Genomic DNA, 13,830 nt, shown 5'->3' on the forward strand with positions numbered 1-13,830 from the left:
ATGATAAAATAGAGATACCGGATCCGACGTGTCACCGGAAATACACATCACAGCGTGCACGTTCTATTTCTCGTCACTCTATCGTTTTCAACGTCGCCGCGGGATACGGGAAACTGGCAAACTCACCTGGCGTGGCTGGTTTCGAGGTCTGTGGTTGACACATTGTACTGGACGGAGACGGTGACGATGTCCCGGGTCGATGTCGTCGGCGAGGCTGGAGACGTTTGCGTGCTGATGTGGCTGGTCGTGTACTCGCGTTCCGTCGTGTACACCGCCGAGCTCGAGTCTGCTTTGGAAAATGGAAACGAGAAGAGAAACGTCAGCCGGTTGCTGCAATTACGCGTATCCGATTGGCCCGAACAGGGATAGTAACGTGCTACCGACAATATTTACGCGTGCGTAGGCCGGCGATATTCACGCGTGCGTGGCCAGCAGCCACGTTGCGAGCACCCCAAAGGAGGGATTCGTGTTTCGCGGTTTCCAGGGACAATTGTTCAATCATCCACACGCGTAACGAGTGTGAGCACGCGTGTTGAACGATGCCTCCCCCCTTCCCCCCGCTGTTAATTGCTTTCCTTTTTCAATTTCGTAAAGGGTGACACGCACAGGGGTGCAGAAATAAAGTATAAGGGTTTAGAAAGGAATAGAAAGAAATCTGATAAATATAGATGGTTATTTGTACGATTATTTATAGGAATTTGAAGAGACAATGATTGATTATAAGTATCATATCATGTATTTGATTGGGGATATAGAAATAGGATATGGAAAGGGATTTATAGAAAGGGGTAAAAAGAAGATAGATTAATTATAGGTGCCAAATATGTATGTGACTTTAGAGAAGATAAAATATATTGTATAGAAATTTATAAAGAGTTTAGAAAAATACTTGAAGTGAAATTTAAATATGTGTGTTGTTTATATAATTTATATAATAATATAAGATTAGAGTTAATTAAAAATATGATTTTGTGAATATAAATAGAAGTTTAAAAAGATAAATTCTAAATACGTTATTTGTTTGATTGAAGATTAATAATAATGTATTTAATTTTAAAAGAGATATATAGGAAAAAGAGAAAAAATTTTAGAGACTTAATTACAGGCATCATGTTGCGAAGAACATATAATTGATTTCAAGGGAAACGAATAGGGGTTTAAAGTAAATTCTAGATTATCATATTGAAAGTTAACAAGATGATCATTAATTATAGGTTTCATGTTACGAAGAATATATTGAACTTTAGGGAAAGTATAAAGGAGTTCGTTGTATGGGGATGTTGCACGAAAGTTCAGAGAAGAGCTTTTTAAGATTATGATATATGGTAGTTAATGTTAAGATTTCATGTTAAGATTATAATTATATGATCGTTAATTACAATATCATGTTAAGAAGAAAACGATTTTAGAAAAAGTGTATAGCATATATATACATTCTATATATATGTGATAAAGATCATATTATTTAATTTTGAAGAAATGCATTAGAAATACTGTTAGAAAATTTAGAAAATTATTTCAAAAGACATATTCAATTTTAGAGCAAGTTAAACAGAGAAGCAGGCCTATGTTCATTCGCAAGTTTATAAGGGCTTGAAGTAGATTTGATAGTGGTTGATAATGAAGTAGAGAGATTAAGCTGAGTCGAGAAATTACCAAGTTGTGTTAATTTTGAGTAATACTGGAGAACTTGCGAGAACTGTTGTCAGTGGAAAGTTAGATACGAAGTTTACGAGAATATTTGTAAGATTTACGAAAATAAAAAAGGCAGGATTCTTATGATATTTAATTCTTAGATATTTCTCGATCAAAAATATTTTTCTAAAATATTAATTCATTGACTATTTTCAAATATTTCATCCCCTAAATTAAATCTGTTTTCAAAACGATGCAAAATTATTACAATTGAAATTTCTATAGTATCAATGATCTCCAAGGAACTATCTTGACTAATCGTGAGTTAGTGCACACACGAAGCGTAGCATGCCAGATAGAAAGCTCGTTTTACGACTTTCGCCATCGATTCGCGGTTGAACTAGTTACAATATGTCTACCAGGTAAGTTCGTTAACCGCTTAGAATTCGTCGTTCGATCGAAGCGTCTGCTGTCCTCAAAAATAATCTTTGAGAAAAAATAATGAAACGAATGAACTGTTAAAATTCACATTAATCTTTTGAATAGGAATTTATTAATCAAAATTCAATTATCGATTATTGGAATCAAATTATTCTACACTACTATTTCCCAATAAATTATATAACATAGTTACTTCAACGAGATTATTCTCGAGTGTGAATGTAACAAAAATGGACGATTTTTCGTATCCTATCAGAATAAGAATTTCAAATTGTTTAAAGTCAATCTGTTCAATGAAGATCAAGGAATAGTAATAAAAAGGAAAGACGATCGTACCAGTCGGAAATTCTTACGATTTATTCGACGTGAAATTGCTTTAACCGCGATAAACGAGCGACAAGCAAACGATGAAGAGGAGAGGCTATTCCACGATGAAGAGCGGCGCACTGAAAAGATGTCGCATCAACGTCGCGTCGAACAGGGTAGTGCTATTTTCGTGACGGTCAACTTAACCGATAGCAGTCGGGATTGGAGGAGCTTTCAATGCATCAAGTTGAGAGATATGCAAATGAAGAGGACGCCCACGGGCTAAGTATTTCCATACGTTTTCCATATGTTTTTTTTACTTGTTTTTTCTTCTTTTTTTTTTTAGATTATTCACGTTTACTGACATAGAAGATCGGGCAATTCCTTTCTTCAATTACGAAATCGTATATTGAGAGAAGAGAGATCTTAGAGCAAATTGATTTCACTATATTATAATATATTATATTAAATATTAATGCTTTCTGTTTCACGAATTTCACTAATAGAAGAATTTTATATTTTATTTTATATTTTATTGTAGATTATTAAAATTAAAGATTTTCAGGAATTCAAACAGATTAGTCGCAATTTCGTAAATACTCTTATCTGTAATATTCTAACTCTGGAAAAGAAGTAAAAAAAGAATAGAAGATAAGAAGGATCGATATAACGATTGCAAAAAAAGAGAGAGAGTACTTTGACCCAACGACAAAATCGTGACTAGAAAATATTCCTGAAACTATATAGATATACGAATTCTTTGAAGATATATTCACTACGAATTCCTTTCAACAACTAAGCAAGCAGACACTCTTTCAATAATATTTCCACAGACCCCCGTTCGAACGGAATGCTAAAACCATTCCACCTCAGAACCTCGAACCTCCACTTCAAAGAGGCCATCGAACAAATTTCCGATGCATACTCGGTCAATAAAAATCTATCGAAAACCGCACACACAAATGTCTTGGAAATACTTCGTCTGGCGTGTGCAGGTAGTAGTACATACTAGAAAGTGAACGAGAGGAAACCATGCGCGGAAGATCAATACTGATAGTGTGATAGTGTGTTTCGTTCGGGAGTTTAAATCAAGTGTTCTGAAAACAAGAGTCGATGGAGAAAAAGGAATAAAATAAAAAAAGAAAAGAGAAAGAGAGAGAGAGAGAAAGATAGAAGAAAGAAAGAAAGAAATCAATAACGATAGAATTAAAAATGAGATAAAACGGACCAGTGGTCGATGTGACAAATATCTCCTCAGTGGTGACTGGTTCTCCGGAACCTTCCTCACAATCTTCCTCGTCGTCGCAGGAAGGACGCTCCTGAATATTCTCTTTATGGTGCTTCGGCCTAAATGTCGTCGGCGACCTCGTTGGCGCGACGTACACCGGTGTTATTATGTCGTCTGCGAACAGAGAAGGGGTTTCATCATTGAAATTGCGTAGGATGGAATGCGACTCTCGCATAATTCCTATATGATTGCGTGGTTTGCGTCATCGGCATAACGGAAAATGAAAATGTGGTTAAAAGGGGAGAAGTGTGGATGCGGGATGGGCGATAATGGAGATAGAATGCGCGTTTGATTGGAACATTTTGTTCCCGATATCAGGCTCGTTTCAGCTTTCAATTCGGTTTCCATAGGAAACTTGACTGGTTTTCGATTTTCAACCGATCATTTAGGATATAACGGATGTATATATACATATATGTATGATGATCACATGATGGAGGGCGCGCATTGATGCATTTCGAATTGAAATAATGATATTATTAATTCCACAATAGGGATCATATATTATAGTGGTATTAACATGAACGAGGAGAAGATTTTTTTCAAATTAATGAGAATGAATTGGATTCAATGTTTCGTATTGAGCAGTGAAATTGGCATAGATCGTAATTGACGTAAATCATGCTATTGTTAGAATAAAAAGTAGATGGAGTATAGATATAGCGAGATAATAGGTAGATTTCGTGATCGATAATATGTAGATTTCGAAAAATAAAGTTAATATCGGGTTATAAATAGGTAAAAAGAGAAATTGTTTTAATATTTTATATATTTTTTATTTTTTTAATTATTTCAGTATTTTTAGAAAATATAATTTGAAGAATTAAAAATTTTAAAAAATTATGGTAGTTTCATTCAGATGTATTTATTATAAAGAATATTGAAATTATTATATTATTTCCTTAAAACATAAAACAGAAAATTGTAAAGATATTTATCTCGTTTGGTATTAATTTTAGATAAAGTAAAGTAAAAGAAACAACGACCTTAACTTTTAAACTTTATTAACTATTAATTACAAATGATTTTAATTTCTATATTCTAAAAAAGAGAAATTTTATAAAATGAGATAAAAGTAAAAATTTTAAATTAAAGAATGTTTTTTGAAAGCAAAAAAAAAAAAAAAAAATATTTATAAAAAATTATTTTCATTGAAAATTATATTTTAATAAATTCTATAATTTTTATGATATAAAATTTCTTCTTGTTTTCAAAAATATATTGTTACATGTATTAAATTTATCATTATTACATTTAATAATATCACATATGTAGCATTTTATAGTATTGTTTAATAAACTTTTACAACCATATATAAATTATGTGAATCTTTTTTAAAGTATAGCTTAAATTTTTTTTTTAAATAAGAAAATTACAAAAGTTCTTTATAATAACAAACACATTAAAGTGAGAATATAAAGTGATATGTAAAATTAACACAAAACAATAATTAATAAAATTTATACAAGGCAAAAATTAACAAACTTTATACAATTAATATGAACTTAATATAAATAAAATAACAAATAAAAACATAAATATATTATTATTTTATTATCACATACATTTCTTGAAATTCTCCACTATGATCTTTTTATCGTTTAAAATGTCACGCGTCTAAAATTACTTGGCGCCAGCTGTTTGCTGCATTTATAATCACTGGTCGTGCATCATCTTATTCTCTTAAAGGGATCGTATTAATTTAGTTTTTAGTCAGCCGGAGAAGATTTCCGAGCCGGGTGGCAGAGAAACTGAGGAGGTCGACAGGAAGGAGAAAGGTGGGGTGCCAGTCAAGGATTCTAAATATGCAAATGAATCGAAGATACAATCGGGCAAGCATGAAGACGAAAAGGTAGCATGCCATGCGATATGCGAACCCGATCGTGCGTGCATGTATCCTCCTCTGTCCTATCTTAACTCTTCCATTTCCGTCTAGAAATGTTATTTTTGTTTTATCGATTATTGAAATATAAATATAAATGATAGATTTTGTTTACATTATGTTTTACTTGATTAGACAATTTTATAATGTTATTTATTATGGAAGTTAAAAATATAAATAATTATTTTCGATAAGGATAAATAAAAATGATTTTAAGAAGGAAAATAGATTAAATCATTTTTAGGTTTCATGGTCTCTCAGCTTTATGATTTTTTCTTTTATATATAAGATAATAATATAATGATTAAATAGAATAGAATGGAAAAGAATATTTATAATTATAAAATAGGAATTATAAAATAAAGAAGAATATAAAATATAAATTATATTGAAACAACAGGAATATATTTGGTAGATTTGATAAAATATTTAAATCCATAAATTCTATCATAAGTGTAAGAAAAAAAAAATATGTTTAATTTTCATTAAGTTTTATATTTGAAATCAGTAACGAAATTATGTAATATGATTATTATAATTTTGATTATATTTAACTTTAAAATAAGTAATTTATTCTTACCAATTTGTTCAGCTTAAAGATAATTATAATTCCTAATTTAATTGAGATTTTCAAATTATGTGAAAGATTTAATGTGTACTTTTAAAATGATAACATAAACATGATACTTGAATTATTTATTATTATTACATTCGTATAGATATCTAATATAAAGAGAAAAATTATTTATAATTATTCAATCTTGATCACGAAAAATCATTTCAATATTATTAATATGTTATGTACGATAAATATTGTGCATTTTCCAACAATTTATTGATATTATTTATTTAGAAAATTTAATGATGAAAAATTATATGAGAGAATTCTGTAAAATTTCAAAATAATTTCTTTTTATTAATTATTATAATATTTTTACAGTTATTTTATTTTTAAAATTATTATTAATGAAATATATAATCATATTTTTATTATTTGTTAATATTTATTTTATTTTAATACAATTGATAACATTTTGATAAATTAAATAATAAATAATATATTTCATTTTTAAATTATATTCAAATGTTTTTTCAATTTTTAAATATTTTTCAATATAAATATCAATATAAATATCATTTCCTATTTGTATTAAATAATTTAATTTATTATATTTAAATTAATTATAATTAAAAAAAAATTTGGTAAGTGTCGTCAAAGGACGACAGTGCCTTACCATTTATATGTGTATTCCATCCTTGTCTAGGGGAGTGCTAAACGTCTCTCCTTTCATACTACACGTTGAGATGGCGCTTTTCACGCTCTTATATAGAAACGTACTGTTAAGCGACCACTTGCGAGAAAGTAGTTTTTTGTGAATAATTCGAAAATGACAAATCAAATTTAAAAATTATAAGGATAAATTTTACTCGGTATTATATAATCTATCGAATGATATAATATTTTAATCAATTCATTTGATTTCAAAATTTAATTATATCTATATGTATTATACACGTACAAATATATATATGTATATAGATATTATTTATATCATACAACAAAATAAATCATTGCCAATAAACAAACTAAATCATATGATATTACGATTTCAACTATCAATTAATTAATTTTACTATCATTATCCATTTTTGTTGATATCAACTATTATTTATTTTTTTAAAAATAAATAGTATTTATGAAATTTATTTCGAAATATTATATTATTCATCGAATTAAATTTATCAACTATTTTGATGTAGAATGTTTGACATATTTTTATTAATATTTTTTTTATAGCATTATAAATATTATTTTTAATATTTTTAATATTAAAATTTGAATATCATTAATAGATTTAATATTCTAAAGAAGTTTGCAAATTGAATATTTTTAATATTAATAGCAATCACATTAAGAAATATATTTTATTATTTATAAACATGCAATTGTTTACACATATTTCGTCAATAAAATCTCCATGAATTATTATATTTGATGTAATTGTTTTATCGACACTTAAAGATTGATTTATGTCGAATAATTTTTCTTTCTATACAAAATATTGTGTAATCAATTTTAGATAATTTTTAAAAAGTTCATATAACGTGCACGTATATAAAATATTGAAAATACGTGCGAGGTAAAAGAATAAATGTGCACAAGAAATTCCTCCGCGAGAAAACGTGCAGGAGGAATTACTTACGCCTTTTTAAATATTACTTACACTTACCGGAACCAGGCTCATAAATTGGTGTACATTCTTCGTCCTCATCATCAGCGGCACAACCACTTCCGGCGCCAGAAAATATTAGATCGTCCATGACTCCCGGAAAACCGGAAGCTGGTGTCTAGAATAAAAAAAAGATATGAGAATTTATTGTATATAGTTGAAAATAAAAACAATTCTTTTGAGATTTGAATGTGAGATGAATATAAAACAGAAATTATTACATTTCTAATATTGTAGAAAATTAATTTAAAATTAATTTAAAATTAAGAAAACTATTTGATATTTAATAATAAAACTATTTGATATTTAATAGTAGATAATTATTTTAAATTTCTATTAAAACTTTTGTACATTATCTAATATTTAATTTTGATATTTCAACAAACTATATTTGAGAAGATTGCATATTAAATCTTCATTATTCATATCTATATCCTATATTATCTATTCTAATATCCGTATCTAATATTGAACCATGTTATTATTAATAAGCCATTTATGAACATAATTAAATGCTGAATTTCAAATTAAAATTATATACAACAATTTACAAGGTATACCTATGCAGATTATTAATTAGAATTATATAATGCAGTAAAATCTCATATTAGAATAATGTTCTTGTATGAATCACATAATTATAAATAGTCTTAAAATCATTATACATATATTTATCTAAATAAAAATTTACAATGAAATAAATGTTTTTTGTGGAACAAAAATGATTTGAAATGAATCATGTCATTTAAAATTAATTAAAAATTTAATTTTTAAATATGTATCTATTATTTCTTTTTTATTTTATTAGATATAATCTATTAATGATATATAGAATAATGTTATCAATTATGTATATTGAAATTTCATTACCTGTTGCATTCTCTGTAATGGAGCTGCGCGATCCAGAAGACTTCCAGGAGGTAATAATTGAACATCTCCTCTGGTGACGACTCTTCCATCTTTCGAAGCAGCAAGTTCTAAAATTCGTGCACCATTTACAACAAGACCGGCAATTATACCCAAGAATGGCCTTTCCACTCTGCCTTTGTTGCGATTCCATCGACCGCCAATTTGAATGGTTGATTGACTATTGAACACCGTCAATTGACGACCTGCAAATGAAAGTAAACATTATTATTAGACAAAGATCTTTTCAATTGATAATTTAATTTCCCTTCAATGAGAAATCATTTTTAAATATAAATAGTTTAAAATTACATACATATTTTATGATGTGATCATAAAATGAATTATATTAATTAAATTAGAATTTTCAAGAAAATAAAGAATTATTACAAAATAATGTATTACTAATACCTTATTTTAAATAAAAAATTACATATTTTCAAATCCCAGATAAAATTAAAAAAGTTATATACAAGAATATATTTTTTTAATATTTAAATAAATTTATCATTAGAAATTTATCATTAATGAAGAAGTTACATATGATTTTTCCAAAATCATAAGAATGCTCTAAAGATAATAAAAAAATCTGTTAACTGATCATAGTAAGTATTTTTATTACGTATGTAATGATAAAAATCAAAGGGATAATTTATTCTGATTCACCGGCTGACAAATGTTTTCGTTTGACCACTTAACAGGCGAACAGAAGCTATTGGGTATAGCATGAGTAACCATTGACCGGTCCACTTGGCCTACAAGTAGTGTATCTTATAATTAAAGGAAGATGGAAGTGTAGGTATACTCTCCAATGTTTCCTACTCCTTCGCATGGGTTTGCTTCGAGCCCTTTCCCTTTGTAGGGTCTAAATTTGGTTGGTTTTGAGAACAGGCTAACATGATACGCGTGGAACTCTTTAGGGTTCGATCTGCCCTTTGTGGTCAACACATATACATTGCTTGCATTACCAGCAGATATATGTACCTCATTGTGATAAAAAGAAGTTCTCTAGCAAATTAAATTATACTTAATACTTAAACAAAATTCGTAAAAATTGAAATTTTGCATTATATTTTTAATATCCAATTTTTTGATTTCTTAATTGATAATTGATTTCTTAAGCATTTTTTTTATTTTATACTTTTATGTAAAATTGTGATTTTACATAAAATTATAAATTAGCTAAATAATTAGAAGATAGATAGACTTTTTTAAATATTTAAAACTAATTTTACAAACTAAATAATAAGCTCTATTTATTATTATTATGTATTATCTGAAAGATATTACATTTAAAATATTTAAGCACATTTATTTAAATATTTAAATTCTTAAATATAATAATTCTAATTATTTAAATTTTTAATATATTTTATATTATAAATAACATGTCAATCAAATTATTGAAGAAAAATTAACATAAATGATCGAGTTTGTCTTAATGTCATTTTGAACTTAATTTGTATTTAATGATACATTATAATTACAATTCTTATATAATGATATAATATTATGTTTTCAACCAAAATGATTTGTACATTCATTTTAGATATGTATATAAACAGGAGACACCAATCAGGCCAGCATAGTAGTCTCGGAGGTTCCCACGCTCATCATCTCGAACCATGACGATAAAGTCGATCGGCAGAGATCGATAATGTGGCTATTTTTTTATTAGGCGACTAGAAACCGAGGACGCAACCGGGACCGGATACCGTTCGAATAGCTTCCACCCACGTGACCTGCCATGGGCGAGTTAAATACCACCTTGTACTAGGAAAGCAACAAACCGAACGAGCTTCCTCTGGACTGGTTCAGGTGGAGGAAATGGAGCCATTATCAGGGCTTGACTATGGATAATAATTTTCGGTGAGCCGAGAAAAAATGAGCCTGGCTGACAGGCTTACCAGGATTGCAGAATCTGATAGGAGGATGTTCCGATATGTGTACCGTTTTAGGCACCGTAAAGATGGCCTCTCTCAGCTGCCCTTTCCTTATCTTTTGTTAGAATACAATATAACTTGTGTCAAGATCTATATTTATTAGTATTGTGGTTAAAAGAGAGGATAACATATAGATTAATGAAAAAGACTTTTTATTACGAATTTAGTAATATTATTATAATAAATTTTATATTTTAATTTTAATCTGATAATATTAAGATATTTTATTTATTTATAAATATATATAAAAATCATCAAAAAGTTTCTTTATTATTTATGAAATTATTACATAGTTTTATTATATTTTTTTTATATTATTAAGTATGAATTATTACGTGATAATTAAGCATTTTCAAAAAAGAATTATTTAAAGAATATAAATTTTCTTTAATAAAAATAGAAAATAGTAATAAATGATATGATTAAAGAAATTCTGAAATGTTTGTGGATATTTTTATATGTGACGTCAATCAAATTGACGTCATTCTTAAATTCATTTCCATTCGATATTAGATAAGATAAATGTATGAGATAAATGTCCATTGTTTACTACAAATTTCATTACAAATAATGATTAACCTCCTGTGTTTTATTAAAACGTTTTATTTTTTTATATTCATAAAATTTATATATTATATTTATAATATTAATCAATTTTATCTATTTAATTTTGTTTAATATATTTCTTAAAATATAATAATATAAAATAATTTTAAACAAATATAAATAAAAATTTATTATATTTTATGAAAATAATTTTTATAATTATTTATATAAATATATAATTATATAGATATTATTGAAAATTAATAGAATGAATTCTGAATAAAAATTTAATTTACTTTTAGAATTTTTAATCATATAATAAAATAAAATTTTATATTTTATATTTTTTTAAACTACGTTCCACATTATATACGTTTATTATATTTATTTTATGAAATCCGATATTATTTATTAAATTCTCGAGCAAAATGAGTTTATTAAAAGTAAGAATGTATTAAATATCATGAACTATTTATACACGATCAATATTAACCGATTAAATACAATTATTCAAATATGAATATAACATGGAAAAAATTTAATGATGATAGCTTAATATTTAAAAAAAAAAAGATTTCAAGCAATAATTATACTATTAATTTAATATATCTATATATGATTTCAATATATCTTACTCTAAATATTTAGTATTAAATAAAATATGTTAATTGATATTTGAATATAAAAAATTTATTATTAAAATTAATATTTCTAAAATATTTTTTAATTTTTATTCGGATATTTTTATTTTAATATTTTATAATCTTATTTGGAAAAGATAAAAAATTTGTATTACAATACAAGATGAAAATAATACAGTTTAAACAATACAGTTTATTATGATATAATTATAACTTTTCCTATTTCCAATTTCAAATTATTCTATTCTCAGTGTAGAATATATCTAATTTGTATTATTATTTCATTTATCGTTACAAACACGATAAAGTTAATCTTCAGTTAGTCTTCAGAGAAATTATTCTATAGTTATGTCATATCATAGATAACAGAAATAAAATTATATCATCAGCCATATTCATTCATACAGAACTCGACTCGAGTTCCACGATACATTTTTTTCCATCCACTTAACTAGCACTTGCCGACCAAGCATAGTGAATCTATCAGCGTAGTATAAAAATACAGCTGGTTGATCGTTTGTTTGACGTCATACTTAAGTGTATATCGAGAGTTATTACACCAGAAGAAACGCACGTGCCAGCACGCGTTCCGCATTACCACCTTGTTTCTTCAATGATTTCTTGTCAATGATAATGAAACAAGTAGGTGGACAGATGTCTTTTCGAAGGAAATAAACGTGTCACTCACACCGCATTCCGATTTGAAGAAGTCCAATAAACTGTATCACTTTATTAGGGGAACAGAAGGGCTATGGATGTGTTCGGGTTCCTTACTCGACCCAATCATGAAATTTTAGGCAACTGGAAATATCGAATGCATGACCTTTTGGCATCCTCTTTCAATCAATAAGAAACGACTCATGCGTCGTGAATTTCTTTTTTTCCGTTTCTGCTACAGACTCTTGTATAATAAGATTGAATATTATAATATCGAAATATATTTTGATCATTTATTTTATTATTAATACATATGTTTATATTTTATATTCAATTCTTTTTCCCAATTAGAGAATATAGAAATATAATATTTTTTATAAATTCAAGGAAATAATATTTATTTTATTATTAGAATTTTATAGAATTCAAGTTTATAAATTATAAATCACGATTTTTTAACACATATATTGTTATTATATTGTATGTTTCGTTAACAAAAGTCCATAATGTTTCATTTTATTTATTTTATTTTATATTTTTTATATTTTATAAAAAATGAATTAAAATAAATCTAGCTTTCTAGTATTTAACATTTTTATAAACATAAGAGAATACGAAAAGAGAATATGATCTTTTAAATGTAAGAATTTGATCATAATCAGATTATTGGAAATCATTTTAATATATTTGTTGTATTTTTGATTGAAGGCGTAAAAATCTCGATCGTCTAACGTTTCGTGGCAATTAGCTCTTGCGCGACATAATCTAAATTAATAAGTAAACTGACAGGAAAGTATGATTAACGTGGAGGTGGTGAACCCGAAAGTGGGTTAAGGAGTCGCCTTCGGTCGCTTAGATAAGTGGCGCATTCGGTTAAAATGGATCAGGAGAGAAGAATCAGAATGTGGATCGGATTGCCTAATATTTGGCACCGCCTTCGAGGAATTACTAAATCGACGATTCCGTAGCAATGGCGTCTGCCGAGAAAAGGAAATGAAGAAAAAGAAAAAGTTGGATTGATAGAAAATTTCATTAATAATAAAAATGAAATTGTAAAAATTATAATGATATAAGATATATTATTTGAATTCCATTATTACTTTTATTTATAAATAAGAAATTATTAATTGTTTTCGATATTTATTATAATGATGTAAGCAATAATAAATTATAATATATGTTAAATAAAGTAAATAAGATTTAAAAAATATAAATATATTTATTTACTTAAATAATAACTTTTAAGTTATATGACACTGATATGACATTAAAATAAAATAATAAAAAATAATAATACAAATATTATTTTTTATATCTATATTCATTGTTAGCTATATAGTTTAATATTCAAATA

The 13,830-nt window shown here is 26.9% G+C and overlaps 1 protein-coding gene and 1 non-coding gene across 14 annotated transcripts in view; both read right to left on the reverse strand.

The window, feature by feature from the left end:
* The window catches only part of LOC102674491 (neurexin-1), a 425,676-nt gene that overhangs the window by 4,279 nt on the left and 407,567 nt on the right, over positions 1–13,830 (reverse strand). For 9 of the 13 annotated variants that reach the window (XM_031511256.1, XM_031511254.1, XM_031511252.1 and 6 more), the window contains 4 exons: positions 8,654–8,895; positions 7,778–7,901; positions 3,611–3,784; positions 127–289 (listed from right to left, as the gene is read on the reverse strand). In XM_031511256.1, coding sequence (XP_031367116.1) covers positions 127–289; positions 3,611–3,784; positions 7,778–7,901; positions 8,654–8,895 — 703 coding nt within the window. The remainder of the gene's footprint in view (positions 1–126; positions 290–3,610; positions 3,785–7,777; positions 7,902–8,653; positions 8,896–13,830) is intronic. The other 4 variants (XM_031511258.1, XM_031511248.1, XM_031511249.1 and 1 more) reach the window with 3 other exon arrangements.
* On the reverse strand, positions 6,744–6,851 carry LOC116185847. Its single transcript, XR_004150749.1, has one exon. It is a non-coding gene; the product is annotated as a U6atac minor spliceosomal RNA (small nuclear RNA).

This window comes from Apis dorsata, unplaced genomic scaffold (genome assembly GCF_000469605.1).
Source record: "Apis dorsata unplaced genomic scaffold, Apis dorsata 1.3 scaffold_295, whole genome shotgun sequence".
NCBI classification, from domain to species: domain Eukaryota; kingdom Metazoa; phylum Arthropoda; class Insecta; order Hymenoptera; family Apidae; genus Apis; species Apis dorsata.